General features: G+C 41.9%; 1 protein-coding gene across 3 annotated transcripts; it reads left to right on the top strand.

Moving 5' to 3' along the window:
* The first annotated feature begins 5,224 nt into the window (after positions 1 to 5,224).
* Positions 5,225 to 27,422, top strand: lims2 (LIM and senescent cell antigen-like domains 2). 3 transcript variants are annotated; one of them, XM_071530384.1, is made up of 10 exons: positions 5,225 to 5,238; positions 13,545 to 13,704; positions 15,210 to 15,276; positions 15,712 to 15,832; positions 18,422 to 18,571; positions 19,608 to 19,758; positions 22,740 to 22,832; positions 23,758 to 23,806; positions 24,208 to 24,283; positions 26,110 to 27,422. In XM_071530384.1, the coding sequence occupies exons 2-10, from the start codon at positions 13,549 to 13,551 to the stop codon at positions 26,222 to 26,224; spliced, it is 978 nt and encodes a 325-aa protein (XP_071386485.1). In that variant the 5' UTR covers positions 5,225 to 5,238; positions 13,545 to 13,548; the 3' UTR covers positions 26,225 to 27,422. The 3 variants fall into 3 exon arrangements, with proteins under 3 accessions (XP_071386485.1, XP_071386483.1, XP_071386484.1); XM_071530382.1 differs by lacking the exon at positions 5,225 to 5,238 and adding an exon at positions 24,795 to 24,929; XM_071530383.1 differs by lacking the exon at positions 5,225 to 5,238.
* The last annotated feature ends 492 nt before the right edge of the window (positions 27,423 to 27,914 follow it).

Below are 27,914 nucleotides of genomic sequence, written 5' to 3'. Positions count from 1 at the left end.
CAGGTGTATTTTTACATACAAGTCTTGCCTAATGAGCTTTAAGTACAAGTTAAATTACTGACTTCATAAAAACCATACAAAACACAGAACAGCTACTCAATTACAGCAATAAGAGTAATTATAATGTGTTACCCATGTACTGTAGGTCTCTGTGGTCTGGTGGGTCCAGTAGTGATGAGTGGGACTAGACCTCTAACAGCCGTCACATCCTCCAGCAGCAGGAAGTGGAACATGAGGTCAGGGCGTTTGTAAAGGGCAAAGGGGGCGTAGGGAACAAAAAGAGCAAAACAAAGGAAATGTTAGTCATGAATTATGTTTGCACACTCATTTAGTCATTTAAGTGTGCGTTGCATGTGTGCGTGTGTTAGTGTGTACACACTCCCTGCCTTTCCAAAGGAAAGATGTTTTGGCCCAAGCAGCCCTCATGTCTGTGTTGCCATGGTTGCTGTTGACACAGTATGTGTGTGTGTGTGTGTGTGTGTGTCTGTATGTGTGTGTGTGGGTGTGGGCGAGCGGGTGTGTTTGGTTCGTTTGCTCGGCCCGAGTCTGGTTGTCTAGCACCGGCTGAGAGTTAACATCAGGGTTATTGCTTGTGTCTCCTCTGTTTACTCTGAAAAATACAAATGAGGCCTGCATGCGAAGAATGATTGCATTTTACTAAGATCTGATTTAATGATCCCAAGTGCATTTTCAAATGTTTTCAACCAGTTTAATTGCATTTTACTAAGATGTGATTTAACTATCCCAGGTCGATTTTCAAATGTTTTCAACCAGTATAATTGCTACTACATCTTCTAATCTGATTTAACTATTCCCTCTGCTATTTAAGCATGTTGAAACCTGGCTTTGATTTTAGAGGAAAAATTGGGGTAAGACTGGATGGACTGGGTTTGTCTTTGAGGTAATAGAGATGTCCACTCCCATCCCAGATCAGTCTTTAACAGTCCTTAACTGTGAGTGTACATAACACTCAAATACTGTCTTCTCTAGAGAAAAAACCACTGCAAAAAGCCTGTAATATTCCTATATTTCATTATCGTCTTATCCTTTCCTCAATAATGAGTTTATGACCTTATGGTACATAATGGTGTTTACCTGTAGTACCTATTACCTATAGTATCAATGTAATCATAATAATCCTATAATATTGCCAGTGGAACTGATAGTTTTTCTGTGACTTTTGTTTATGATTCTTGTATGATTTGTTAGAGGATTACCATGTTTTTTCCATTAGTGTGAGAATAGTGGGATTTGAAATTCTTGCTGATCTGAAAACTTGAAACAGACTATTTTTTACTTTTATCTGAATTATTCAAATTGGCACAGCTAAAAAAAAAAAGTTATGTTTTGGAATAAGCACCAATCACCTGTGTGTAGCTGTAAATTTGTCCATATTAATAGTAGTGATTTCTGTTGTTTGTTTCATGCATGCCTGGCATTGCTTGTAGCAGCTTGATGTTTTCAAGTTAAAGCACAATGCCGCTATTGTCTCCTGCAAATTATGCAACTCTGATATACTTCAGGTGTTTTTCTGGTTTTTATTTACTTGACCTATAAGAGTTTAGATGGCAGTTCAAGAGCAGAATAAGCTTCACAGGACCATAAAACCCATTGCAACCCCACTGTATATTTTTCATAAACATTTTGTTGTGAAAATCAGCCAGTTTTTCTCAAATGCTGAAATGCAGTTGAAATTAAGTGTATCTTCTTGTCTCAGATGTACAGTATATAGTCCTCTATAGTAGTGTGACAGGATGTGAGACATCTGTATAGGCTATATGGTTATAATCAACCAACACACCAAAACTCTCCAAGCACATCTTCCATACACGGTACTGGAATGACCACAAGAGAGTTGAAGTCGAAGCTTTACTTTGGTACTCAGCTGACTGACAACCAGTGGTGGAAAGTAACTTACTCAAGTACTGTACTTAAGTACAATTTTGTGGTACTTGTACTTTACTTGAGTATTTTCATTTTATGCTACTTTGTACTTATACTCCACTACATTTTAGAGGGAAATATTGTACTTTTTACTCCATTACATTTATTTCACAGCTGTAGTTACTAGTTACTTTTCAGATCAATATTTTATATTTAAAACATTTGATCATCTTTATAAAATAACTATAAAATAGCATTGTTATAGATTAGACTACCCAAAAGTATAGCTAAATTGTTAAGATTAGCTTCACGTTGACAACTTTAAAATGCTGCTTACATGTACATGTATGTCAATAAATCAGTACTAATATTCCAATAATTTATGAAAAATATAACTCTAAATGGGGACAGTTTGCATAATGAGTATGTTTACTTTGATACTCTAAGTACATTTTGCTGCCAATACTTGTGTAATGTACTTTTACTTAAGTATGATTTTGAATGCAGGACTTTTACTTGTAATGGAGTATCTTTACATTGTTTTATTGCTACTTTTACTGAAGTAAAAGATCTCAGTACTTCTTCCACCACTGCTGACAACACATAACTCTGTCTCCCCTCACATGTCAGTACTGGTGCAAAGCTGTTAAACATCTCCTAATCACAAACTAAATAAATGCTGCATGCTTGGGTCGATTGCTCATGCACTTAGATGCTGTCCAACATGATTTCGCCATATCTCAACATTAGCCCTGTCTGAGGGTTTGCTCTTTGTCAGTAAATCATCTTGGAGCCTGTCTCTTCAGTGTGCTGGTTCAGATCCTTTATAGCAGTGTGAGTCAGTAGGTGGACTACTCTGTCTGGAGGTGGCTTAGGACAAACCCAATAGGCCATTTGCTTTGTCCGACTCAGGGAATGAGTTGTTTGCTGCGTTTAGTCTACACTTTGGTTCGATTCTGTTTCACGTGGCAAAATTTCCAGCAAGCTATAATTTATCAACAAAAGCCACATGGCAGCAGTCGTTTCCTTCATTGGACAGAAGTTTGGTTCAAGAAAGGACTTAAACCCATAATGCACGGTGCTTCCTGTAGCTGGGTGTTTCTCTCTCTAAACTAAGCTCCAGGGCTGGTTTGGAAACGGACCGAGAATCTTCCCTCTCAATATCATCTTAGTCCGATTGCTGTGTTCTCATGTGGACCAACTAAGTGAACTGAGGGGGAAAACCACTTCAGGGTTGGAAACGACTGCTCTTCAGCAACTAGGTGTGAACATGCCCTGAGGGTAGAGCAGTTGTATGGAGCCGGATAGTCTCTGCACAAATCCTTTTCTGTCCTGAGGCAGGCCTGTGCAATATTAAGAGATGGAAAGTTAAACGATGGAATCACTAAAGGTCTCAAAAGCAGCAGCGTTTAGACTGGCATCAGAGGAAAGCCAAAAACAACAGAGAAAATATTCTGATTCTGAACCGCTGATTATAATTTGTGTATCATCAGTGTCTGGCAGAACCTTGTACTTCCAAATTGCCAACTTCATAGGAATTGAGGAAATCTAGTTGATTCTTCCTCTTTTGGCCCAGATTTTACATTTATTAACACATACTCAATGGTGTGGGTAGTCCCCAAGGTCATGAAAGGTTAACGTCAGCTATCTATGATATAAAAAAAAGAAGATAAGTTTAATAGAGTATATGCAGTTTCATTAACAATTTGCCTTCTGTAAAAGATCTAATGGCTTTGGCTCCCATAGAACAAGGGTATTCATTTGGTATGTTATACTTCCTACTACTTTTTCCAGGTCTTTGGTATGTGTGACCTGACCTCTGACCTCACTAGTGACCTTTAATGACCCCATGAGGAAGTCCCACCATCCTATCCAGCAAAGGGAACACACCACAGACACTCTGTCGACTGCTGACAGTTGCTGTGGCCATTTTTACGCTAAGATTGACATTCATGTCATTTCTATAGGGTGTGTTATAGTGTGTTATAGTGTGTTATAGTATATGTGTTTGTTTATGCCAGCTAGTTTGAACGTCATTCTTGCATTCATGTTGGTGCTTCCCATTCTTTCTAGTCGGTAAAGTCACCATCTGATGCATCCTCTATATTTTGCGGTTGGCAAGTAAACTTCTGGGATCTTTATCCTTCCTTCTACATCTGCGTTCTTTTGTTTTGCAATTGTACTTTGGCCGTTAGATAGTAACATCAAATGCCTCATGGAAGCACAAAATGGACAAGAATGCAGATTGAGAAACATGGCAGCCTGCCACATATGATTTACATCATACTCAGGGTGGGAAACCTTACCTGGAAGACAGTGAAGCAGATGTAAACAGAGGCAGACTCAGTCGGTCTTTGGACAAACATTGAAAATATCCATCAAAATTATCCTCAGATATCGTTGACAGATGAGCAGAGCTGGAAGCCAAATTACACACGAAGATCCAAATCAAAGGCTACAGCAGCTGGACTGAAGGAACATCCATGGTGTTGATTAGCTAATGTTAGCTCTCTTAGCTAATGTCGGCTACTTCATGTTGTTAAAGGAAAAATCCAGCCTAAAACACTTTAACACTGTTAAAAATAGCTATTGGCGACGCACCTTGCATTTCTGGGTCCATCTTGGTGGTGTATTTTTCTTATTCCTGTGGATAACTGGCCAAACATAGATGACGTCAGCTAAAACTTGGTTGGTTTGGAGATGAATACCACATTAACAATACAAAGTACTTGACTGCTAACATTAGCTAACATTATGGAACCACTGGTGAGAGCAGGTCTTATCTTCAACATGTTCCCTTCCTTTCAACCCAGTTGCTGTAGCCTTTTGGACCTTTTGGATGTGGACCTTCATGGGTAATTTGACCTCCAGCTCTGCTCCAAGTCAAGTCAAGTTTATTTCTACAGCCCTTCATCACAAGCATGTCTTAAAGGACTTGACAGAGAATGACCCTAGATCTAACTAATCAACAGTCAACTACAGAACAAAATGATTTAATACAATAAGCAACAAAATGAAACACAAGGAAACAAAACAAAGCACAAGACACAAAATAGCAAGTTGAAAAGACATAACAGGCCTATCTAACCCACCTATAGCTGAGCCTAGCCTTAGACCCTCAGTGAAGACAAGGAAAAACTCCTAAGAAAACCTTATAAGGACAAGAAATTAAAGAAATCTTGGGTGGGCCAAGTCAAAGAGGGATCCCCCACCGGGACAGCTGAGTAGGTGCCGGAACAAACAATGAAATGGACAATAATATGGAAAAGACATGAGAGATAAGAAAAAAATAAGATGAAGAGAAACTTGATCAGGCAGATAAAAGAGAACTCAGTCAGCTGGCGTCACTGACAGGTAAAATCAGTGTGTGCGACAGCTGTCTGAAAGAGAGGAAAGACAAACACACACACACACACTCAGCTGTACTAAGCACGCCCTACACACTCGAAGCAGACATGTTCAGCCACATACACACTCATACAGACAGCAGACAGGCAGTGAGTGTAATGATGCAGACAGACCACCATACTGAAGGGTGATTTTGGTGTATGTGTTTAGATCTTTGCTCTCTTTCAGGTAGGGTTTCCCTCCATAGTTTGATGTAAGTCTTGTATGAACAAAACAAACTGGCTCCTGGGTCACAGTGGAGTCTGGACTTCAGGGAACGGAGTAGTTCCTGAGCAGGGAGTCTAGCTCTGGGTGGAACACTCTGGAATATGGCAATCAGCAGACTATAATCAGGAGGAAAGGCTTGTGTGTGTTTCCTGTTTAGCTCCCGCCCTCTGCCCATTGTCCCCCTGTCACTCAACACTTGTTCCCAGTAGATGAGATTCCCTATAGACTCCCAGCTAAGGAGCGGTGACGGGTGTGCAGATATTGTTCAGTTTTGGGTCACCAGAAACCTCTGAGAGCTTTAGGTGGAGCCCGGCGACGGGGTTTGACTCATTATGTCAGCCATTTTAGAATCCAGGGCCTGCCTTGTTAGAGATAGAATTGAAATGTGAGGGTATTTGGAGCGAGAAAGTCCTTCCCCAGTGTGATGCTGCACTGCAAAAAACATCTTAACATTTAATCTAGTATTGAGTACAATCTTATTTTTCTTAAATGAAAAAATGGGGTGAGTTAATTCCATTTGTTTCCAGTGCAAATCAGCTTGTGTCAAGAAATTTCTTAACTAAAATTGTCTTGATACTAGTGGAGTGATCTCCCTTATTTTGAGATATACTTGATTCCGAAACTACATTGGAAGACACGTTGAATTATCTCACACCCATTGGCAGTATTTAGATTAGGATTTTGATTAGGATTTTGTAGAAAAAAAAAAGTCTAGGAGTTTATGACCTAATATGAGGCTAAATGATTTGTTAATGTGGACCTTTTTTGCAATGTGGCAGGAGGTAGAGTTGGCCCCTATCTGTACACACACACACACACACACACACACACACACACACACACACACATAAACACACAGGCACAGCAGCTGCCAGCACCTAGTTTGGAGTTGAGGCTCTGCTGGGCGTCTATTTGTGGAATGATGGAGTCATGTAGAAGACTGTTACACTGAAGGACTGGGAGATATATTCCACCCTGGCACACACACACACACACACACACACACACACACACACACACACACACACACACACACACGCATACACACACACACACACACACACAGCACTAGAACATTGTGTTTTGCTCTCTATATAGACTTGAACACTCGTCTCTCCTCTCTCACTTCTAAAGCATTTTGAAGATCAACATTGCAGGATGAACTCAGCAGCTAGGTAACTACGTTCTCCGAGGCAGCATCAGACATGTTTTTCTCACAGAAGTGTATTTCCGGATTTGGCTGTTGATCTCGCTGCTTTTGATGGTTTGGGAAGCGGTCATTAATTTAAGAGGCTGGCTGAGTTCAGGCACATAAACAGCTATCATTTACCCGGATGGGACGCAGCTTCGTGGGTTTATAGTAATCGCTAGGGTTAGACCCATGTGGGATTTTGAAGGGCGATACGGATATTTTTGTATTGATGCTGCAGATAGCTATAGATTTTTAATGACGATATTCAGTTTCTTTAAATTTGACCGTTTTCAGGACGTCCTGGAGGCTCAGTTGGCGACGGCGCTTTCCATGTACACACAACAAGTTGGAATCGAGCCTGGGACCTTTATCACTTCATCTCCCTCTCTCTCTCCCAGTCTTTCCTGTCTCTCTCTACTGCCAAATAAAAGAAAAATTGACTTTTTTTTTTTTTTTTTATGCATTTTTAATTTTAATTTAATGTGTTTCCCCCAGGATTTTATTCTTGCCAGGGTGGAAAAGCTTCTGAAACAGCATTTAGACCTTGGACACTAAAGACACTAAAACTCTCCATTGAAACCCAGGACAATGCTACTACTATTACTACTAATAATAATAACACTAATAATACTACTACTAATAATAATAATAATAACAATAAAAGTAACATATTCATACATACTTGTGTGGAATCTGTTCAAAATGTCACATTAGAATCAGTTCAGGTTAAGGACTTCCCATAGACAACCAGTGTAGTATTGACAATAAATATGTAATCATACAAACTGCATCATATCCATCATATCCAGAGGTGGACGACACTGACTGGACGATAGCTGATTTTTAATAAAAGTCCAATATTGGCTTCCGTATATCAGTCTAAACCCAGTAACCCGTTGTTTGACTTGTTCCTCCACTTTGTTTATTCGATGATGTCGGACACGAAGGGATGAGACTGCTCCGTTGAGATAAACATTTATTATTCGCTCTGTTTCCATTGTACTGCTGTCTCACTGTTTAGCTCCTCTTCTCTCCAGTGCAACATCCCCAGTTTGCGCAATACTGAGTTGGAGCCACGCTGTTATATATCCCAGAAAGCTGAGAGCTCCAGCTGTTTCACATACACACACGCTCACACACACACACACACACATACACACGCTCGTGTACGCAGATTGGTGTGATGGCCAAGTTCTAGATCTCCGGGAATCACAACATCAAGTTAAAAGGAAAAACCTTACGAGTTCTCGTAAGGTTTGTATGTGTGTGTGTGTGTGTGTGTGTGTGTGTGTGTGTCATGGCACAGTGACCTCTGTCTGGACAGGCGTCAGGGTGGGCTCTTTAATTTCAGTAACCCACCCAAGAATAGACAGCGAGTGTGACAGGAGGGGAGATGGAGTGTGTGTGTGTGTGTGTGTGTGTGTGTGTGTGTGTGTGAGAGACGAGAGAGAGAGAGAGAGAGTAGATATGTGAGTGCGAGAGGAAGGGGGAGTGTGTGTGTGAGGGAGAGGGTGTGTGTGTGTGTGTGTGTGTGTGTGTGAGAGAGAGAGAGAGAGAGAGAGAGAGAGAGAGGCAGAGAGTGTACACCCAGTGAAGTCAGATCAGTGTTTCGCTCTCCTGCTTGCTGTTTGGATTACAGCTCCCGTCCCGTACTGGAATCCCACTCTCAGTTCTGGGCAGGCTGGCTGGAAATCACTGGGAATCACTGGAAAATAACAGGAAATCACCAACTAGATGACACATTAGACCGGCACGGAGGATTTTTTGGTGGACGGTGACTATCTGGGTATTTGGACAGCAGCTATTTTAAGACAGGTGGTAGTTGGGGCTTTGGCAGTTCATTTGGACCATCGTGGATTAGCATGGAGATGAACGGTCGCGCCCTGCCTCCGTCGATACCTGAGAACGGGGAGGCCCCGGACTTTCTTCACGGGGAGATGAACGGGTGCCACCGGTTTCCCCGGGATGGGGACGGGGGGGAGGCCGAGGTGCCCGTCTCCAAGTCCCAGAGGCGGAAGAGCGACGTCAAAGTCTATAAGGAGTTCTGTGATTTTTACGCCCGCTTGTAAGTACACAGATCAGAGGAATGGAGCATCGTGGTTAGTTTGGTTTGATATACTGAGCTTTTATTAAGAATTGTATTATCAGCCAGTCGGTGTCATCCTGCACCAACATTGATGGAGGTAGGGGTTCCTCCCTTACCACAGCTAGTGAATATCTTTTATCATTTTTATATCGGCTGACCAGAGAAAGCATTAAGGATTTTACTCCCTAGCTTCAGTCTGTAAAACCTGCAGTGAAACCTGCCTCACCCTGCCTTATGGAGCTGCTAACACACCTAAAAGAATTTCAGTAGAATGGTTTTCAATGGAGAGTTTTAGTGTCCCATGATGGTCTAAATGCTGCTTCAGAGGCTTTTCCATCCTGAATCCTTGGAGTATCAACACCTTATAATCACAGATAATAATAATAATACATTTTGGTAACTGACATAGCAAACTAACTAATGACACTGCAGGAAAAAATGGTGTGTGTGTGGGTCTATAACTGAGTCTTGTACAATCAATTACAAGATAAATTTGATCCCTTTAGATCCATGCAAGATAGAATGTACTCCACACCACTGACTTAGACTGAACTCGCTTTGACTGAGATCAAATGCAGACAGAGTAGATCAGGCTTTCTCTCGAGGCGAAGTCAGACGTTTGGCCCGTTCAAAGGCTTTTCAACGCCGACGTCCTCTTGGTCTGTATTCTCTGGGCTTACTGTAGTGTTACAGAATGTGAAGAATTCTGTCTATTCCAGTAGCTGGGGCTTACCAGCCAGTTTGATTTGCTTAAGCTGTCCTTGGTGCCATGTTTATGCAGGGATAGCTCCTATAGCCCGGCAGGAGGGAGGACACAGGGAGGGCTATTTTAGTGCCAAGGGGGGAGTTTGTTATGCAAAGTAGAATATGCCAACTGGCATGCCAAGTATGTGTACATGAGAGACAGGAAGGCTAAATATACATACCTCCGATCGATCCGGCTCCTCGCTGAGTGATCATGTGATCAAGTGCTGAATGTATCATGACAACATTGTTCGCCTCAAGCGCAGATTTTGTATTTTACGTGTTGGGATATGGGTGATATAGTGGCTCCGAAGTGTCAAATTAAAAATTAAGTGTTAAATTTTTGGCTCACTTACCAAGGGCTAGTAAACTAAAAACAAAAATACCTGCCAAGAATAGTTTTTACCCTTCATTTTTCATAGAAATATGTCACCCTGCCCATACTCAATGCTATTTTGTGTACAGAATCAGATACTGCTTTGATTGGCTCCCAATCAGAGAAAGCGTACAGTGACCATCTGGGACAAGGTTTGAGAGCAGGCTAAGACCAAAGCTAGAACTGAGCCATTCAAATAAAATTATTAAGAATCAGTGTAGCTACTGACCCTTTTAACCGGCATTTGGCGCTTCACAGGTGTTAATTTTTATTGTATAATTGAAAGTCTTTTGAGTTGTAGAAAACACAACTTTGTCAACATGTTTGTCCAGGTTTAGACTGGAGTCAGAAATGTCAGTTGTAAGAAATCAAAAGACATCAGGTTTTGAATATTCAGAAAAGAGTCATGTAAAGTGGCCAACTTCTCGACCACTGCTTTATGATCAGCATAACAGAGGAAACTAATGTTCGGTTCGCAAACTGCGAAAGACAGCATATAAATTAATCTTTTTGATGGATTATTAGACTGCATGTCAATATAGTCAATGGCTGCAGAGGTTTGCAGAAGACAGAGAGTAGAGGAAGAGAGGAGAACGTAGAAGAGATGCAAAAGAGAAGAGTTGAAGACGACGGACAAGAGGAGGAAGGATGGAGGGAACAGAAGGTATTCGTAACAGAAGTGAGGGTCTGCAGTGCTGACAACTGGTCTCCATTTATAGTCACAGACCAGTGTGATGGGATGGACGGGGTGGGAGGAGGGTCATACCTGCACTTCTCAGAAACCTGTCCTCCATCCTACTTATGCCACTTGTTCGTTTTGCTCAATTCATAAGCCTGAAGTTTGGTTACAGTCCTTGTTTTTGAAGGTATTTTTTGGGGGGTATTTTGTGCTTTTGTGAATTGCTTGCAGGACATGCAAATGACAGAAAGGAGGTGATGATGCTGCAAAAAACACAAACTGATGCAATTTTATGAAGAAAACCTATTTTGTTTTCTCCTTGTAGGTTTTGTCTCTGGCTCACAGAGGGTGACAGGGGCAGATAGGAGGGTGGAAATGCCGAAGGGATGTATCACTTCCTCCCACAAATCCTTGAGACAGGGCAGGGCTGTCAGCGTGTGTGATATCAGGCCAGACTGGGTATATAGAACAATATGCATTTGATAAGAATAGGGCCTGAATAGTGGATCCAGATGGAAGCCGTGCATTGATCCTACATATTGGTTCCATGTGGTCGGTGTGTTTGAAAGGGTCATCGTGGCCAACTATTTTTTTTTTTTTTTTTGTCGTGCAGATTCTAAAAAGATATCATGCAAAACTGAGATGTGAACTGGAAGAATTAGGAAGAATTAGGCCTGAAAGAATGAGCAGTGATGAGGAGAGAGTGGAGGAGAGAGAGATGAGGAGGAGTCTCGGTAGTTCATGTTCGTTCCTGAGGTGATGTAACCAAGTTAGTATGGGCGGATGGCATCGCTCCAAGAAGACCTTACATGGTCTGTGGTGTGTGTGTGTGTGTGTGTGTGTGTGTGTGTGTGTCATAGTTGCCTGGACACACTTTGGTATTCTGACCTTTTTAAACAAAGCAGACAAACCAGGATACCTTCCACCCTTCCCTTTCTTTCCCCTCTCTCTCTCTCTCTCTCTCTCTCTCTCCTAACCACCTGGCATTTTGGTTATTTCATTCAGTAAATCATTTACGTCTCATTTGCCACTTACTGTGAACGTTTCACAAGTTGTAGTTATTAAGTTCCATCAATCAGCTTTTCATTTGGGCAACCGGAGTGTCTCATTCAAGAATTTATTGGATTTGGTTCATGAATAAACTTTGGTTTGGCAGATTTGAAGTTCTTTAACGGGTAAACATTCTACACTAAACAGAGAAGGTGCAAATTTCCATTCGCGCTCACAAGAAACTCTTCTGTCCATGCACATAAAACTTTTTATTGGACTTCCAGTATTTTACCAAATTGTTGTCACTCTCATGGCAGGTATGTAAATGACTTACAGGCCCACTGTGTGCTCATTTTTCTAAGAAAACCCATGTCCTTTTTTGAACTCAATTTCTACTATACTGCACACAGACGTAGACAGTGTTTACCGAATTAGAGAGTTAAGTTACAGAGAACTGATATTTTGTGTTCATATTCAATATCTTTCCATTTTCATGCCAAAAATTCAGAAAATGAATGCACTCAGTATTTCCCCTAGGATTTTATTCTTCTATTTTCTTGTTGCATTTAGACCATGGGACACTAAAACTCTCCATGGAAACCCAGGCTACTACTAATCCTACTACTACTAATAATAATAATTAATTCATATTTTGTGTGTTTGTATTTGTGTATAATCAAAATGTCACATTAGAATCAGTTCAGGTTAAGGTCTTCTCATAGTCAACCAGTGTAGTACTCATCAATTCTACTATAAATATGTAATCAAACAAACTGCATCATATCCATCATATGAGATACTGACTGGACCGTATACGATTTGTTATAAAAAGTGGTCCCATATATTGTTCTAGCCCTACTTCTCACTACTCTGATTTATTCACAAGTTCTTGTTGAAAGAGTTATTGGACTACAGTGTTCTTTGGCAGGTTGTCATAGGATATTGGCCCATATGCGCACACACACACACTCACACACACTCTCACACACACCCACACACACAGCTGATACAGTGGTAGTAATTCAGCACAGATGGGTGGACACTCCAGCCTGTTTCTCAAAAGACAACATCTAGGTTTTCCACCTCTCTCAACCCAACGCCCTGATAAGCCAGGCCAAAGTGAATTGTTGTGGGAACCAAGAATCCTGATATTGTGTGTGGGTGGGTGCGCGCGCGTGCGCGCGCGCCTGTGTGTGTGTGTGTGTGAGATAATCACCTCTCACCTCACATTTTCCACACCCTATCGTGAGTACATCTTCCAGCTGTTTTCTTGACAAGGGAAAACATGTGATAGATGTTAAAATATTGGTGTTAGGTGTGTCATGGCATGGCTCTGGTTAATGTCTTGCCCAGAAGCTTCCACAGTGTATGCATTGCGATTCACTGACATTGAAAATAAAGACAAATTCCTAAAAGTATATACAATCAAATTCATAATAAAAATAAAACCAGATATACTTGACATTTGCTTGAAGAAATCAAAATAACTTGCTGACTAGGCAATTGAGAAAGGTTGTCATACAATTAAACGTCTCTGTTCAGACTGCAAACAAAATGAAATTGAAGATGAGATCCTAAGTATTTTCCCATCATGTTCAGTGGTACAATCAATGGCTTCCAAGCCCTAACAGATAAAGAAAAGATGAACAGACAACAGCCAAACAACTGATATCGCTGCAAATGTACATTTCTGTCACAATTCCTGGACTCATTCAGATGAATACTGAACAATTAAATAGAGTACTGCTGAAAAAAGCTCCTGTATTCCCGAAGTTGTTTTATTGTATTGTTTCTGATTCATTCTGTTCCGTTTAAGTATATCTGTAAATATAGTATCCATGTAGATGCCTCGTTTTTGTTGTGTACATTTTGTATACATTTTTATTACCATCCGTGAGTGCTTTGGCGACACAAGCATACTGCTCACGCTTATAAAGACACTAATTCTGAACACGACATTCTCTCTCTCTCTCCTCAGCAACATGGCCAATGCTCTGGCCAATGCCATGTGCGAGCGCTGTAAGAGTGGCTTCGCCCCGGCTGAGAAGATCGTGAACAGCAATGGAGAACTTTACCATGAGCAGTGCTTCGTCTGCGCCCAGTGCTTCCAGCAGTTCCCCGAGGGACTCTTCTACGAGGTACCACTCTCTTCTTCTACACTCCCTCAGTCTGTTTGTCTGTCTGGTTACTTGCTTGCTATCACCATCTACTGTGGTGACATAAAGTGACATTAACTTCCATGTTTTAAGGGCAGTTAGAGCACTTATTAATGTTGGACTGAATAAAAATAACCAGCATTCCCCTTGAACAGGGAATTTAAACACTTGGTCCTGTTGAGGTAAATAAAGAGAGGCTGCCTTAATGCATTATCGGACTATTAGAGGCCTGGTTCCAGTAAATTGTTGCCGATCAACAGCCAGCGGCCCAGACACAAGGCCAGCAGGCCCCTGGGAACCTGACGCTCTTCTGTCCGTCGGTGTATCAAAGGCAAGGTGCCTCTATAGCTCTGATCAAAGCTAGAACACACACCATACACACACACAGATTAAAGCCAAGTGAAGTGAAACGGGGAAATCTCTCATGCATCACTGGCTATGTTTCCAGTAGCCTGGCTAATGGCCATACACAGGTCTCATTCAGGTTAAGCTGTTTACATGAACCTTTGATACACTGTGATTGGCTTACTTTTAATAAAGGAGAAAGAAATGATGATCCCATTAGTAATCTGTGTGATCTTCTTGACGTCTAAATGACCCGATGTTACAGGCTCTTACTTGCTTCTGGAAATGCACTCACTCCAGAAATGTACTGATGATGTCAGCAGGGAATACCCAACAAATGCGGATGGGAGTTGGGAGTCTGGTGGGAGAGGGTGGTTATACTGGACTTCACAGATGTAGAATGGAAAGAAAACATCACAGGCCTCATTTGTCAAGTTGCGGGACATTACGGAGCTCATAATGACACTCAGTGTGAGTCTGAGTTTGTGCAGACAGCAAAAAACAAAAGTGAAAACTCATTAAGTGAGAACTTGCAAGCAAGAGAATTGATTACAGATTAAGAAGAAGACGAAGAAGAGACGGGTAGATGCAGATCTTTATTGTAAACAGTGGGTCTGCTGCTAGAAAGTTGCTGCCATGTCTTCTGCTTCAGAGGGTAACAGACAGCCAATCACAACACAGTTTTGGACAAGGGTGGGGACTTTACAGTCAGTAATGAAATTTATGGACACAGTGGCCCAGTACTGACCCCGCCCCCAACTGTCAAAACTAAATTAAATGGGAGCACAGATAAAATGCTTGTTAAAAGGCTATAGTGGCTCCTATAAAGGAGTAAGATGGTTAATATGGGAGTAAGGCATCTTAACCAGGTTTCTCATAACTGGAGTATGATCTTAACCAGGTTACTCTAACCGAGTTATGACGTTTACATGTGTCAACACAAAACCAGTTTACTGGAGTAACCGATTTAAGAAGGGAATTCTCTCTGCATGTAGTGATTAAAGATGATAACTGGTCTGTAGGAATATACTGTATATTGACTCTTTGGATATTATTATTGCATTTGAGTGTATGGAATGTACTGTATTGTACTGTTATTAATTGTGTCAAATTTGTTCTAATCCTATTGACTTCTTCTGCAGTTTGAAGGCAGGAAGTACTGTGAGCATGACTTCCAGATGCTGTTCGCTCCCTGCTGCCACCAGTGTGGTGAGTACAGGAACTGCAGGACATGAATACCCTGTTGATACTATACTACTATGTATACTATACTATACTATACTATACTATACTATACTATACTATCACCCTCAACACAAATCAAGATCCAAAGTTTGTACTTCTGACATAGGCCATTTTTCTCTTGACAAGCCTTTGAGAAGACCTCATGTTTCACACTGAACCAAAGACATCATTTTGTGTTTTGTTCCCATATTAAGTCTCAGATTTCACACATGTTCTCCTCAAGAAATGATATGAAATAAATATATTGGCACATAATATCATCAGCAGCTTCAAAACATCACAGATATCAGTATCGGCCTTCAAAAGCCCATACAGGTTGAACCCCATGATTCACCATATCCAACTGAACGATGAGTTTGCATGTGACAGTTTGGTCATAAACTGCTGTCCCTCTCCCAGGTGAGTTCATCATTGGCCGTGTGATCAAGGCCATGAACAACAGTTGGCATCCAGACTGTTTCTGCTGTGATATCTGCCAGGCCGTGCTGGCCGACGTGGGATTTGTTAAGAATGCTGGCAGGTCAGACTTTTTTCCATGTTGACTAACTTTAATACTTTTACTTAAATAAACTTTAATACTTTATTGCCATATCAACAGAGTTGATTGGAATTTGTCTTAGCGAGCTCACTTAAACACAGACAAACACATAGAACCACTCACGTATAAACCACATAATACATTCAAAAAAGAAAGTATAAAACAGATAGATAACATCCAAGCCATAAAATAATCATAAAAGCATAAAACAAATGGGTAGACTAAAATAAACTCCAACACATAAGAACACCATGGGTAAACAAACTAGCACCTGTAGGGGAATTGGCAGCAACATCAAACAACCCACTAGATACAGTGCTTCAAGTGCGTAAGTGCATAATAAATAAATAAAAAAAACATCTGCCTAATTGCACAGTTATTTAAACCTACCGAGTGGCCTGCACTGCTAAGTTTAGAGTGTTAAGGAGGCAGACTGCTTCTGGATATGTGCTATTCTGGAATCTGGATGTTCTGGTCTTAACACTTCTAAGTCTTTTTTGAGAAGGCAGAAGATTAAAAAGGTTGTTAGCCGGGTGAGAGGGGTCCTTTAAAACTTTTAGGCCCTTCTTTTGTAGTCTGGCCTTATAGATTTCCGCTAGGGGTGGGAGATCGCATCCGATAATTCTGGATGCAGTGCGTACAACTTTGTCCAACTGTCTCCTGTCCTCAGCTGACATGTTGCCAAACCATACAGTTATTGCGTAGGTAAGGATGCTCTTCACTGCTGCTCTATAAAACTGCACCATACCATTCCTGGATATACCACATTTTCTCAGTTGTCTTAAAAAGAAAAGTCTCTGGTGTGCTTTCTTGAGAATAGTAGTGGTATTATCCCCCCATTTCAAGGTGGGGGAGATTGTCACTCCCAGGAATTTGTAGCTGTCCACTTGTTGAGTCCACTACTAATTCCTTGGTTTTAGAAACATTTAATTCCAGGTTGTTTGCGTTGCACCAGTCCACTAGTGACGAAATCTCACTTCTGTAGGCAGTTTCGTTATTGTTGGAGATCAAACCCACTACTGTGGTGTCATCAGTGAATTTAAACATCCTAACAGACTGGGAGTGGGAAATACAGTCAGTACAGGAGTACAGGAGTACAGGAGTGGGGACAGTACACACCCCTGTGGGGCCCCAGTGCTGATGGTTAAGGGTTTAGAGAGTTTGTTGTTAATTCTGACCACCTGTATCCTCTCCGACAAAAAGTCAAGCACTCACTGACACAGGGTCTGTTCAACTCCCATATGAAAGAGTTTGTCATACAGCCGGGATGGGAGAATAGTATTAAAAGCTGAACTGTAATCGACAAGCAGAACCCTTGCATAGGTACCAGAGGCCTCTAGGTGTTATAAAATAATAATAAACTTTATTATAAATAGAGTGCAGGCACAATGAAACTGCATCATCAACAGACCTGTTTGCTTTATTTGCAAACTGATAAGGCTCTAGGACAACACTGGAAAGATGGTTACATACATGCTTACATGTCAAAGCAACAGGTCTGTAGTCATTCAGACAGCTTGGGTTGGGTTTCTTAGGCACGGGCACAATCACAGCTGACTTAAAACATATTGGGACCTTCTGTCGTGCAAGGGACCAGTTAAAAATCTCAGTTAAAATAGGGGCAAGTTCATATGTACAGTATTTCAGGGTAGCAGATGATACCAGATCGGGGCCAGCAGCCCCCCTACTGTTTTGCCTGTGCAGCAGGTTTCTTACCTCATGATCCCTGATTAAAAATGGTGGAGCAGCAGGCACAGACACACTAACAGAACAGGGCTGTGAGTCTGCTTTAGTATCAAACCTGCAATAGAAGTTATTCAACTCATCAGGGAGGCTAGGTTCAGTATCTAAGGTGACATGATTTGTTTTATAATTAGTTATTAACTGAAAGCCCTGCCATAGCCCTCTGCTGTCCTTAGAGTTAAGCTTGTTTTCTAGCTTGTCTTTATACTCTGTTTTATTTTTACTGTAAAAATATGCTTGCCATGCTATATTATATGCTGTGTAGAGGCTAGATAATGAACAAACTAGCCTGGTTTGTCGGGTCAAGCCAAAAATAACTTCAGAACTTGCAGTCCCGTACAAAACATTCACCGCAGTAACTGATCTGTGGCTTAATAAATTAAGGAACTTGTAGTCCACTTCTGGGACCTCAAACCTTTGACTTTTTCATATTTTTCTTAAATTTCAAAATGCAGATGAATTTTGTTTAGCCATTTCTCTTGCCTGGTACATTCTGGGACCGATTCACTAAGTGAAGCCACATAGGAACCAGCTATTTAGAAATCTCTATGCTACAAATGAATGGCCACACTACTTCCTGAACCTTTGGTGATGTTAGGAATACCAGCTCTACAGGTTCTGAGATCTTAGAGCGTGTGGTTGTGGTTTCTGGAGGATACTCTTTACTGGTCATCTCCCTTTTGCGCACTCATTGACAATCTATGCATACTGTATATCATACAGTTTCTCTGTATATCTCTATATCTTATCAAGTAACTCTCTTCTCCGTCTGTCTCTCTCTCTGTCATCATTTCTTTCTCTTGTCTCTCCATCTCTCCCTCCCATCAGGCACCTGTGCCGTCCATGCCATAACCGAGAGAAGGCTCGAGGCCTCGGCAAGTACATCTGTCAGAAGTGTCACGCCATCATCGAGGAGCAGCCTCTGCTGTTCAAGAACGACCCCTACCACCCCGACCACTTCAACTGCAACAACTGCGGGTACAAACACACTCACACACACAAACACACACACACACACACACACACACACACACACACACACACACACACACACACACACACACACTCAAACAAAGTGGTTCAGCTAGGTAAAGATAAAATCGATCAGATGTGATTATCGAGTATAATAGTACAACATAAATTTTTGTTGCAACTCTGATTCACTGTCGAAATTTGCATAATCTATGCAAAAGTAGAATAAATCCAATGCAACGCCTTCATCGCAATGCCATGCATCTGTGGCTGTTGGCAAGTTTCCAAGCAAAACACACACACACACACACACATACACTCATACAAATGCACACACACACACACACAAACACTGTGCAATAGCAAAAGGAAGTATTGCAGCATGGAACTTTGAAAGAATGGAACAACACACACCCATGCAAACGCACACACACACACACACACACACACACACACACACCAGTCATGATCTGACTCAGTTTTGTCTCATGACTGGTCATATGATAAGTGTGAAATAAGGGTGTGGTCAGTAATTCCATTCTAACCACAACTTCAACCCTGCTCAGCATTTACCTGCTTTACGCTCTATCCACTGGTATTGTAATGAGTGCTGTAAAACACAGCAGAACACAAAGTAGAATATAAGTGAAGTATGCTGTTATGATTTTAACAATAGCCATCGTTTTGTGTCTGCTGAGAGAGCTACTAGTAGTCTCTGTCATGAGATCTCTCTTGATCCTCTCACCCCCACTTATATTTTATTATTTTACAATATCTACCCAAAACTGCTGTTTAGTAAAACTCTTGTTACTCCAGTTTTTGTACCATTTACCATGGCAAATACCATGCAAACACTGTTTTTCCTTTTTTCTTCTCTGCACTTGGGCCCATGAAGTTTAAATTTAACTTGAAACTTGTTTATGTCCATTAACTGTTCCGCGCTTTGAAAAATCCCCATGGAATTTCTACTCTTAATGTGTGTCTCCTGAGTCTATATCCTTTCCAGTAGTAGTTATGTTTCTGTCTGTCTCTCTCTCTGTAGTAAGGAGCTGACTGCTGATGCCAGGGAGCTGAAGGGGGAGCTCTACTGCCTGCCCTGCCATGACAAGATGGGCGTCCCGATCTGCGGGGCCTGCAGGAGACCCATCGAGGGCCGTGTGGTCAACGCCATGGGCAAGCAGTGGCACGTGGAGGTACGATGTTATACTGTACACCTTTCGGAATAAGTGTATTATTCATTACTTTAAGCTGGGGAGACACTACATGACTGAAAAGACTTGACATCACACTCTTAATGGCTGGCATTCACAGATTATTTAATTATCTGTTCAATTTTGATGCCAAATCGTGGCTAAAGGTGGCCTAGAAGTCGTCTAGTGTGTCCCCAGCTTACTATCATTTACAGTGCTGTGTTATCATGACTGATAAACACATACAAATGTAATGTAGCCTATGTGAGTAAAGAACTATAATAATTTAGTATGATTTTTTTTTAAGAATTTCCTGCTGGAAGGCAAGCGACGTGAATTTATATATATTTGAGAAGCTAAAAAAAACTCTTTTCATATTTTAAAGAGTGTGTGTCTGGATGTGGCCATTGTTGTGTTATATCTGCAGTTCTTTTCTGTTCATTTTATTCCAATGATCCACTTACTGTATGTAAACATCTCACAAAAAGTTCGGAACTTTGTGTTTGGTAGATTATTTCTCTGTTGTAACAATGCTTCTTGGCAATACATTTTATACCGTTGGAAAGCCTGTTTATTTCCCTTTTAAATGGTGCCTCATTTGTAAGGAACATGCATCTGTGGGATGAGCAGCACAGCTGAGTATGTGGGTTGCGCTCATGTAAAATTTGCCAAATCTTCTCTCTGCCAATGCCAAACAGCTTATTCTGCTGTTGCTATTGACTCTTGTTTGGTGTTGTTTGGTGGATTGGATGATTGAAGTCTATCAGTAACAAGGAAGAAACAAGACATATTGGCAATTTTACAATTTATTAATTTAACAAACAGTCAGGAGCCTCAGTAGCGTGTGGAAGAACCATACACAGCCACAACAGCCTGGCACCTCCTCCTCATGCTGGTCACCAGCCTGGTCACACACTGCTGTGGGATGGCATTCCACTCCTCAACCGGGATTTGTCGCAAGTCAGCCAACGTGGTTGTGTCGGTCACTCTAGCACGAACAGCACGCCCAAGCTGATCCCATAAGTGTTCAATTGGGTTGAGGTCAGGACTGTTGGTAGGCCATTCCATTCTCTCTACTCCCAAATTCTGGAGGTAGTCTCTGATAAACCCCGCTCTGTGGGGGCGAGCGTTGTCATCTTGGAGGATGGAGTTCGGTCCCAGACTGTGGAGATACGGGATTGCCACTGGTTGCGGAATCTCATCTCGATATCTCTCTACATTGAGATCGCCTCCAATGATGACAAGCCTCGTTTTTCCAGTGATGGAGATGCCGCCCCACACCGTCACACTGCCTCCACCAAAAGGTGTTACTCTATCGGTGCAGCAATCAGCATAGCGTTCTCCCCATCTTCTCCACACTTTGACCCTACGATCCAACTTCCGTAGGCAGAATCTGGACTCATCGCTGAACATAACGTTCCTCCACATGTTCAGGTTCCAGTGCAGGTGCCAATCAGGTACCTGATTGTCAGCACCTGGGGGACCGGAAGCTCAAAACAAGAGTCAATAGCAACAGCAGAATAAGCTGTTTGGCATTGGCAGAGAAGATTTGGCAAATTTTTCATGAGCGCAACCCACATACTCAGCTGTGCTGCTCATCCCACAAATGCATGTTCCTTACAAATGAGGCACCATTTAAAAGGGAAATAAACAGGCTTTCCAACGGTATAAAATGTATTGCCAAGAAGCATTGTTACAACAGAGAAATAATCTACCAAACACAAAGTTCCGAACTTTTTGTTCGATGTTTATTATGTAATATTTGCGTCTCATCCTGTCGCCAGCCTCATCTCCACAGCTGTGTTCAGTCGACTCTATCTCACACTCATCATTTCTCCATTGATATCTGCACTGTTTCTCCTTCCTATTTCCTCCCCAGCATCATTCCACCTGTCTTCTCTAATTTCTCCTCCTCTTTCTTGTGTGTCTTTCCTCTTCTGTGGCCATTTTCCTGTCTTCCATCCCCCCCCCACGCGTAGCATCATGTGTGCGCTGTGTGCGAGCGCCCATTTCAGGGCCACCCGTACTTTGAGCGAGGTGGTCATGCCTACTGTGAGAGACACTTTGACATGGTGAGGGGTCAAGGCTCGGCCTGACCCTGACTGCTGCCCCGAGTCCCCCCCCCCATTCCCGCCTGGCTACAGTCTGCTGGCCCTCCATGATAGGGTTACACCGATATATTCGCTTGCCGATTGGTCTTTTATTAAAGATCGGACACTGGCTGGTCGTTGTTGTCCTCCTGTGATGCGATGGAGGAGTTAACGAATACAGTATGTTTTAACTATTATTATTATATCGATGTTTTAGTGTCCCATGATGGTCTAAATGCTGTTTCAGAGGCTTTTCCACCCTGACAAGAATACAATTCTTGGGGAAAACACTAAATACTTGGAATTTTTTTGAATTTTTTGGGCAGCAAAATTGTCAAATTTCAAGACTTTGAATATCGGCGCAAAATATCGGCTAGCAACAGCTTTCATCAAAAGTATCGGGATTGGTTTCGGCCTTCAAAAACCCATATCGGTCTAACCCTACTTCATGGTACTCATGTTATCCTGCACAGACAGACACATGAGCTCCCCAGTACCAGAAATGATGTATTTGTGAAGGCTCTAAAAAACATTTCTGGGCCTTATCAGTTTATCCTCTATTTGAATCATAGGAATGTCTCTGCAGAATCACATTTCACATACATCACATACATTTCATTTTTTCCCATATCATAATATAAATACCTCACGTGTCTGTTTGGAGAGGATGAGTACACCCTCCAGGGCTCGCGATTCTGTCCAGCTTCCCTACTCGCTGTATCCAGTTCAGACACTAATAGCACAGAGCTGGACTGAACTGAACTGATCTGGTTTTGGTCTGACCTGAGAGTGTCTAAACCGGACTGTGCCGCTGTAGCGCGGTCTGGATCTGATCACAGACTGACTGTGATGGCTGTGCTAACCATTTGTGCTTGGCCTTGGGTTTGTTTGCAGCATTTTGTGTGTGCTAAGTGTGAGAAACCGTTCCTGGGACACCGTCACTACGAACGCAAGGGCCTGGCCTACTGCGAAACCCACTACAACCAGGTAACACTCAACTACTGCATGACTGACAGGTCCAACGTCTCTGACAGGTAATGTAGTAAGCTTGTAAAACGCACCAAAACATAAGGCAGTGAAAGTAAGTGAAGTATGCTGTTGTTATTTTCTGCTGGGACAGCTAGTCTCTGTCATGAGATCTCTGAACCTCTACCCATCACTGCTGTTAAGTGTTGGTGTCTTTTTCCTCACTTGAAATGCAATTTTACCTGTTAAGTGAGTTTCATTACTCTTTGGCCCATGTAACCCATTGTATAGTTTCCAAAACTTCCAAAGTACCAGTGAGAAAGTCAGGCATTTTAGTGCATTGCTGCAAAAAATAGTTGTCATGGACATGGACAGTTTTGAAAGATCCCTATGTAATTTGACAGGTAATATAGTAGGGCTTTGAGGCTGATCTATGAATAGTAGCTTTCATATTATGGTGAATGGGAGGGTCAGGCTGTTCTGATATCTTGGTTCAGCACTATACTCTTCATATTTATGGGCCTTTGCTAAGTTGGGGTCCAGACATGAGTAGAATAAAAATCATACTGATCTTATGGTTGATATCTTTTCACATGCTTTATTGTTTTGAATCCTCAATAAGTACCTAATAAAGCCTAATGAGTCTGAAGAGACTGAATGAGTCTGTTCTGGACAGCTCTGAATCTGAACTGATCTGGATCTGAAAGACCACCGTGTATAGCCGGTGCAATGACTCCACCTAGTGTTGGAATTTGATACGCACATGGTCCTGATGCTGTGTACATTCTTTCAGAGAAATTGTAAAAAGCCTTTGTAGCCTGTGCTTGTTTGCATGGCTCCTGGACGCAGCATGTTAAGACTGCCAGTACTGCATTATGTTTTACAACTCATAAAAGGTCTGACCTCATTGCTAACAACCTTCTCCGTCTCTCTTCCACACACACAGCTGTTTGGAGATGTTTGCTACCACTGCAACCGTGTGATTGAAGGCGACGGTGAGATAGCTTGTCATGAATTCAAATATATGTTAATTTCATAGTGTTTTATGGATTTAAAGTTGAAATAGCTGCCATCTCATGGTGAGTTTAAGATGATAATTGGACAGAGTCAATACTTAGGTGCTGTTGCTTTCTTTAGTCAACATTGAAATGGGGTTTGACCCTGTGAACCTGTTGGTTTGATATCGGACTCTTTTGGAACATTCTGACTTTTTGTATTATATGCAACTTTTCTGTTTGTCTTGATGCTGCCTTTTTGGCCAGTTCTTCCTTGAAAATGAGAATCTCAATCTCAGTGGGACTAACCTGGTTAAATAAAACAAAATAAAATGAACACATGTGTTAGTGACATAATGGTAATCTGGGACGTTGCTTAATCTGATTGTTTCTTCCTTCAGTGGTGTCTGCCCTAAACAAGGCCTGGTGTGTCAACTGCTTTGCCTGCTCTACCTGCAACACCAAGCTCACCCTCAAGTAAGTAATGCAAGACTCTGAGGACCATCACATAAGATCTTTCTGTGGAATTGGATAAATTCCAAAAATTATTGATGTCAATAACCTTGATGTCAATATATTCATTGAAATTTTAGTATTTCTTTGAAATTGCGCATTCTATCTCAGAAGAGAACTTTAGGACTAAGTGTAAATTGGTCAAGTTCTTCCTTCTCTCTCTCCGTCATTTTTCTCTCGTACATCTATCCTGCATCTGTGACTGTCTGCTTATCTACTGCACATCTGACTGTCTGATTTTCAATCTTGTCATCCCTCATATATTTCACCCTTCTCTCTGCGCTTTCTCTCATAACCCTGTGTCTCTGTTGGCTTGTTTCTCCACCTCCGCTCCCTTTCGTCTTCCCTCTCGTCTGCATCTCTTTCTCCACGTTCCCTCATCTCACCCTCCGCCTTCCTTTCTGTTTCCCTCCTTGTCTGTCTACATCTCCTCCCTCTCTCTCCTCCCACCATCCCGCCCCCCCTGCTCTGTCAGGGATAAGTTTGTGGAGGTGGATCTGAAGCCGGTGTGTAAGCACTGCTACGAACGGCTGCCGGACGACATGAAGCGCCGGCTGGCCAGGCGCGAGCGCGACTTGAAGGAGAAGAAGAAGAAAATATTGATACCCATGTGTCTGTAATCCTCTCTTCCTCCTTTCTCCTCGCTTCCACTGTCCTTCCTTTGGTTAGTTTCCATCTTCCTTCTTTTCTGATTTCTGCTCTTTTGCCGTTTCATTGCCGTCCGTCCGTTCGCTCATTGCTGGTGAGATATTTCATGTTTCAACCATGCTCCATACCATTTGATTTATTTGTCATATCACATTTATACCTCACCATGTTAGTTTGTAGACTGAAGCCAAACATCGGAAGCAGAGATTAGGCAGGTAAATATACAGTAGAGTTTTCTGGAGGCATTTGAATGACCTAAAGCGGGTGTTACATCACCGCTGTTGTGCATGTTTACCGGAAATGTTTCAGCACATGACCATTTCTGCGCCAGACGCACTAGTAGGGATTTGGCCTGTTACTGTTGGTTACCTCTAGTATACTCTGTATGTAGACAGGCTGGTGTTTCTTCACATCAGTCAACCGCATGGTGAAGGGAGGGCTTTGTTTCCCCGGCCTCTCGCTCCGTCTGGGTGTGTGGGGTAAAGCCCTAAAGCCCTAATCGCTTCCGGCAGGGAGCTGCGGAGGTCCCACTGGGTGCCACACGTGCGCTGGCCCGCTGATCCACTAGCAGCTTTAATCTGCTTTGGGAAGGAATGCTGTCCAGGAGCGGGGGGGGGGGGGGGGGGGGGGGGGGGGGGTTGAGGTTTGAGGAGCTGGCCTGTGTTAGTGGAGTGAAAGGTGTTTTATACAGAAAACAGAGGACTAACTTACTACGGTGGGGGTGTGTCACCAAAATATTGTACTCAAGTAGAAAGAAAGAAGCTTGTTTAAAATCCAATAAAATTTACTCACTGACTTAAAAGAAAAATCCACTGTTCCATATGATCTTTCCCATGCACTGCAAAAAGGATAAGAGGACAGAGTTCAATATGTGGTATTGCACATTGTTACAGACTATGTTGAGCATTACAAATATAAAAATGTAAGTTATGAGGATAGGGTCTTTAAAGGGGAAATAAACCAAAAAATAAAGCTTTTCTGAAAATATAAATGGCTTTTGTCTATACTGGTAGTTATTTGCCCACTGACTGGAGGTTAGAGTTCAACCACCTTTTTATTTAACGACACATCACCAGTGCTAGTGCATGTTGCACGGGTGACAGACCTTGACCTGCAGTTTGCTGTTCCTCTCCTCTCCACAGGAACAAGTTTGTGGAGTTTGACATGAAGCCGGTGTGCAAGAAGTGCTACGAGAAATTCCCCCTGGAGCTGAAGAAGAGGCTGAAGAAGCTGTCCGAGACCGTGGCACGGAAGTAAAACACGCAGCGGAGCGGACGGAGAGTCAGTTCATGAGCCTGAAACTGACCCACAGACAGACAGTCAGTCGGTCGGTCGGTCAGCCGGTCAGTCGGTCAATAGCCGTCACTGCTCACTGCTCAACATTAACCTGTCCAGTGCCTTTTTGCCGAAATACTGTATATCTCTCAGACGCTTGCCTTATTTCACCGCCGTGCTTATTGAAGCCGAACACACTTTGTGATGGTCCTGTATTTCAAGAAATATACGATTTAAAGAAAACAAAAAGCTGGGGAATGATATGGCTGTTCAGTCGTTTACCAACTCCTCTGTCATTTTGATGCCAAACAATCAGTCTGCTGCCTGGGTTATGTTACTGATGCTCTTATGTAATAGAGCAAAGCCAAAGAAAGCTGACAAATATGCAATAAAAATGATAGATCTTATTGAATGTGTATGTAATATCACCCGTATGCCCTGTGTTACGACCATTTTGTTTTGCTTTGATGTAATATTCATTTTTGTTTGCTTTAATATTATACAAAGTCCGTTTATATTCAGCTTTATGAAGTGTACTGAATTTGTTTTTGCGTAGGGCTTTTGTTGACGATATATCTTCTCTTCTGCTACAGTAATGGAATCAACCAAGTCTTGGCAGCATGGTGGGTTGTCTTGCTATGTGCCATCTATTGTATGTGTGAAACAAGCCCTGTGCAAACTGGTACTCATGTTATAACGTAATGTCTTGTGGCATGTACAGAGGGCGGATGTGGGAATGCTGTTAGATGGGGGAACATGTGTCTCCCCGGTTTGTAATCCAAGCAAAGCGATCCTCTTAGGGAGGTGTGCTGACTTCCTCTGGGCTCAGACCCTCTTAGGAAAGAAACCCAGTTGTTGAATCATTTCCACCCTGGAACCATTTCACTTGAGCAGTATTTGACCACGGAAAGCTTATGTTTTACGTAGTAGTTTAATAGAACGACACATTCCACTGTTTTATGGAATCGCAGAGCCTGTGTGGCTCTTCTGAGTTAACTGTGCCACTACACTTCTCATATACTGTAACTTCACCATGCTTGACGAAAGGAAATACTTATTCATGTAAACACACCAAAATGCATGTTTTAGGCTGAAATGGAAAGTTGTTTTTTTTTCACCATATCTAATATAATTCAGTAGATTTCTCTGAATAAACACGTATCTGTTGATGCCACCACTCTGCATGTGTTAATGTCCTTAATTTAACACGTCTCATGTCTTCATTTTAGTAACATGACACCAGCAGGTTTAGGATTCAGAAGCATCAATTCACTAAACCCCATGGCAAATTCCAGCGCTTTAATATAATTTGCCACTGAAATTTAACTGACAAGATATTATTTGGTCAGTGTGATAAATGATTAGACATAGTTCACCAGTCTATCAGCTTAGAGGGAACACTGGTCCTGAATACTCTCCTTTCTATTTTTTATTTCTTATATATATTTTTTTTTTTACTTTTTCTAAAGATATGGCTTACAAATAGTTTTCTGACAGTTTTGGCTTGATCTTTGCTCTCTGTTCTAATGATAGAAACTGTTTGGACTTACTTAAACTTCACACACTAACAAGGAGCGTGGGATGGACAGGTAACACTGGTAAAGAGGGGATTCCAGCAACACTTAAAGTACTTCAAACTGAGATTTATAAGTAAAACCAATAAATAAATGCT

This window comes from Centroberyx affinis, unplaced genomic scaffold (genome assembly GCF_046629955.1).
Source record: "Centroberyx affinis isolate AG114_WGS23_722 - 3 ecotype Tasmania unplaced genomic scaffold, CSIRO-AGI_Caff_v1 ptg001925l_1, whole genome shotgun sequence".
Taxonomy (NCBI): domain Eukaryota; kingdom Metazoa; phylum Chordata; class Actinopteri; order Beryciformes; family Berycidae; genus Centroberyx; species Centroberyx affinis.
Note: the sequence above shows the minus strand (reverse complement) of the source record. Positions and strands in the feature narration are given on the sequence as shown.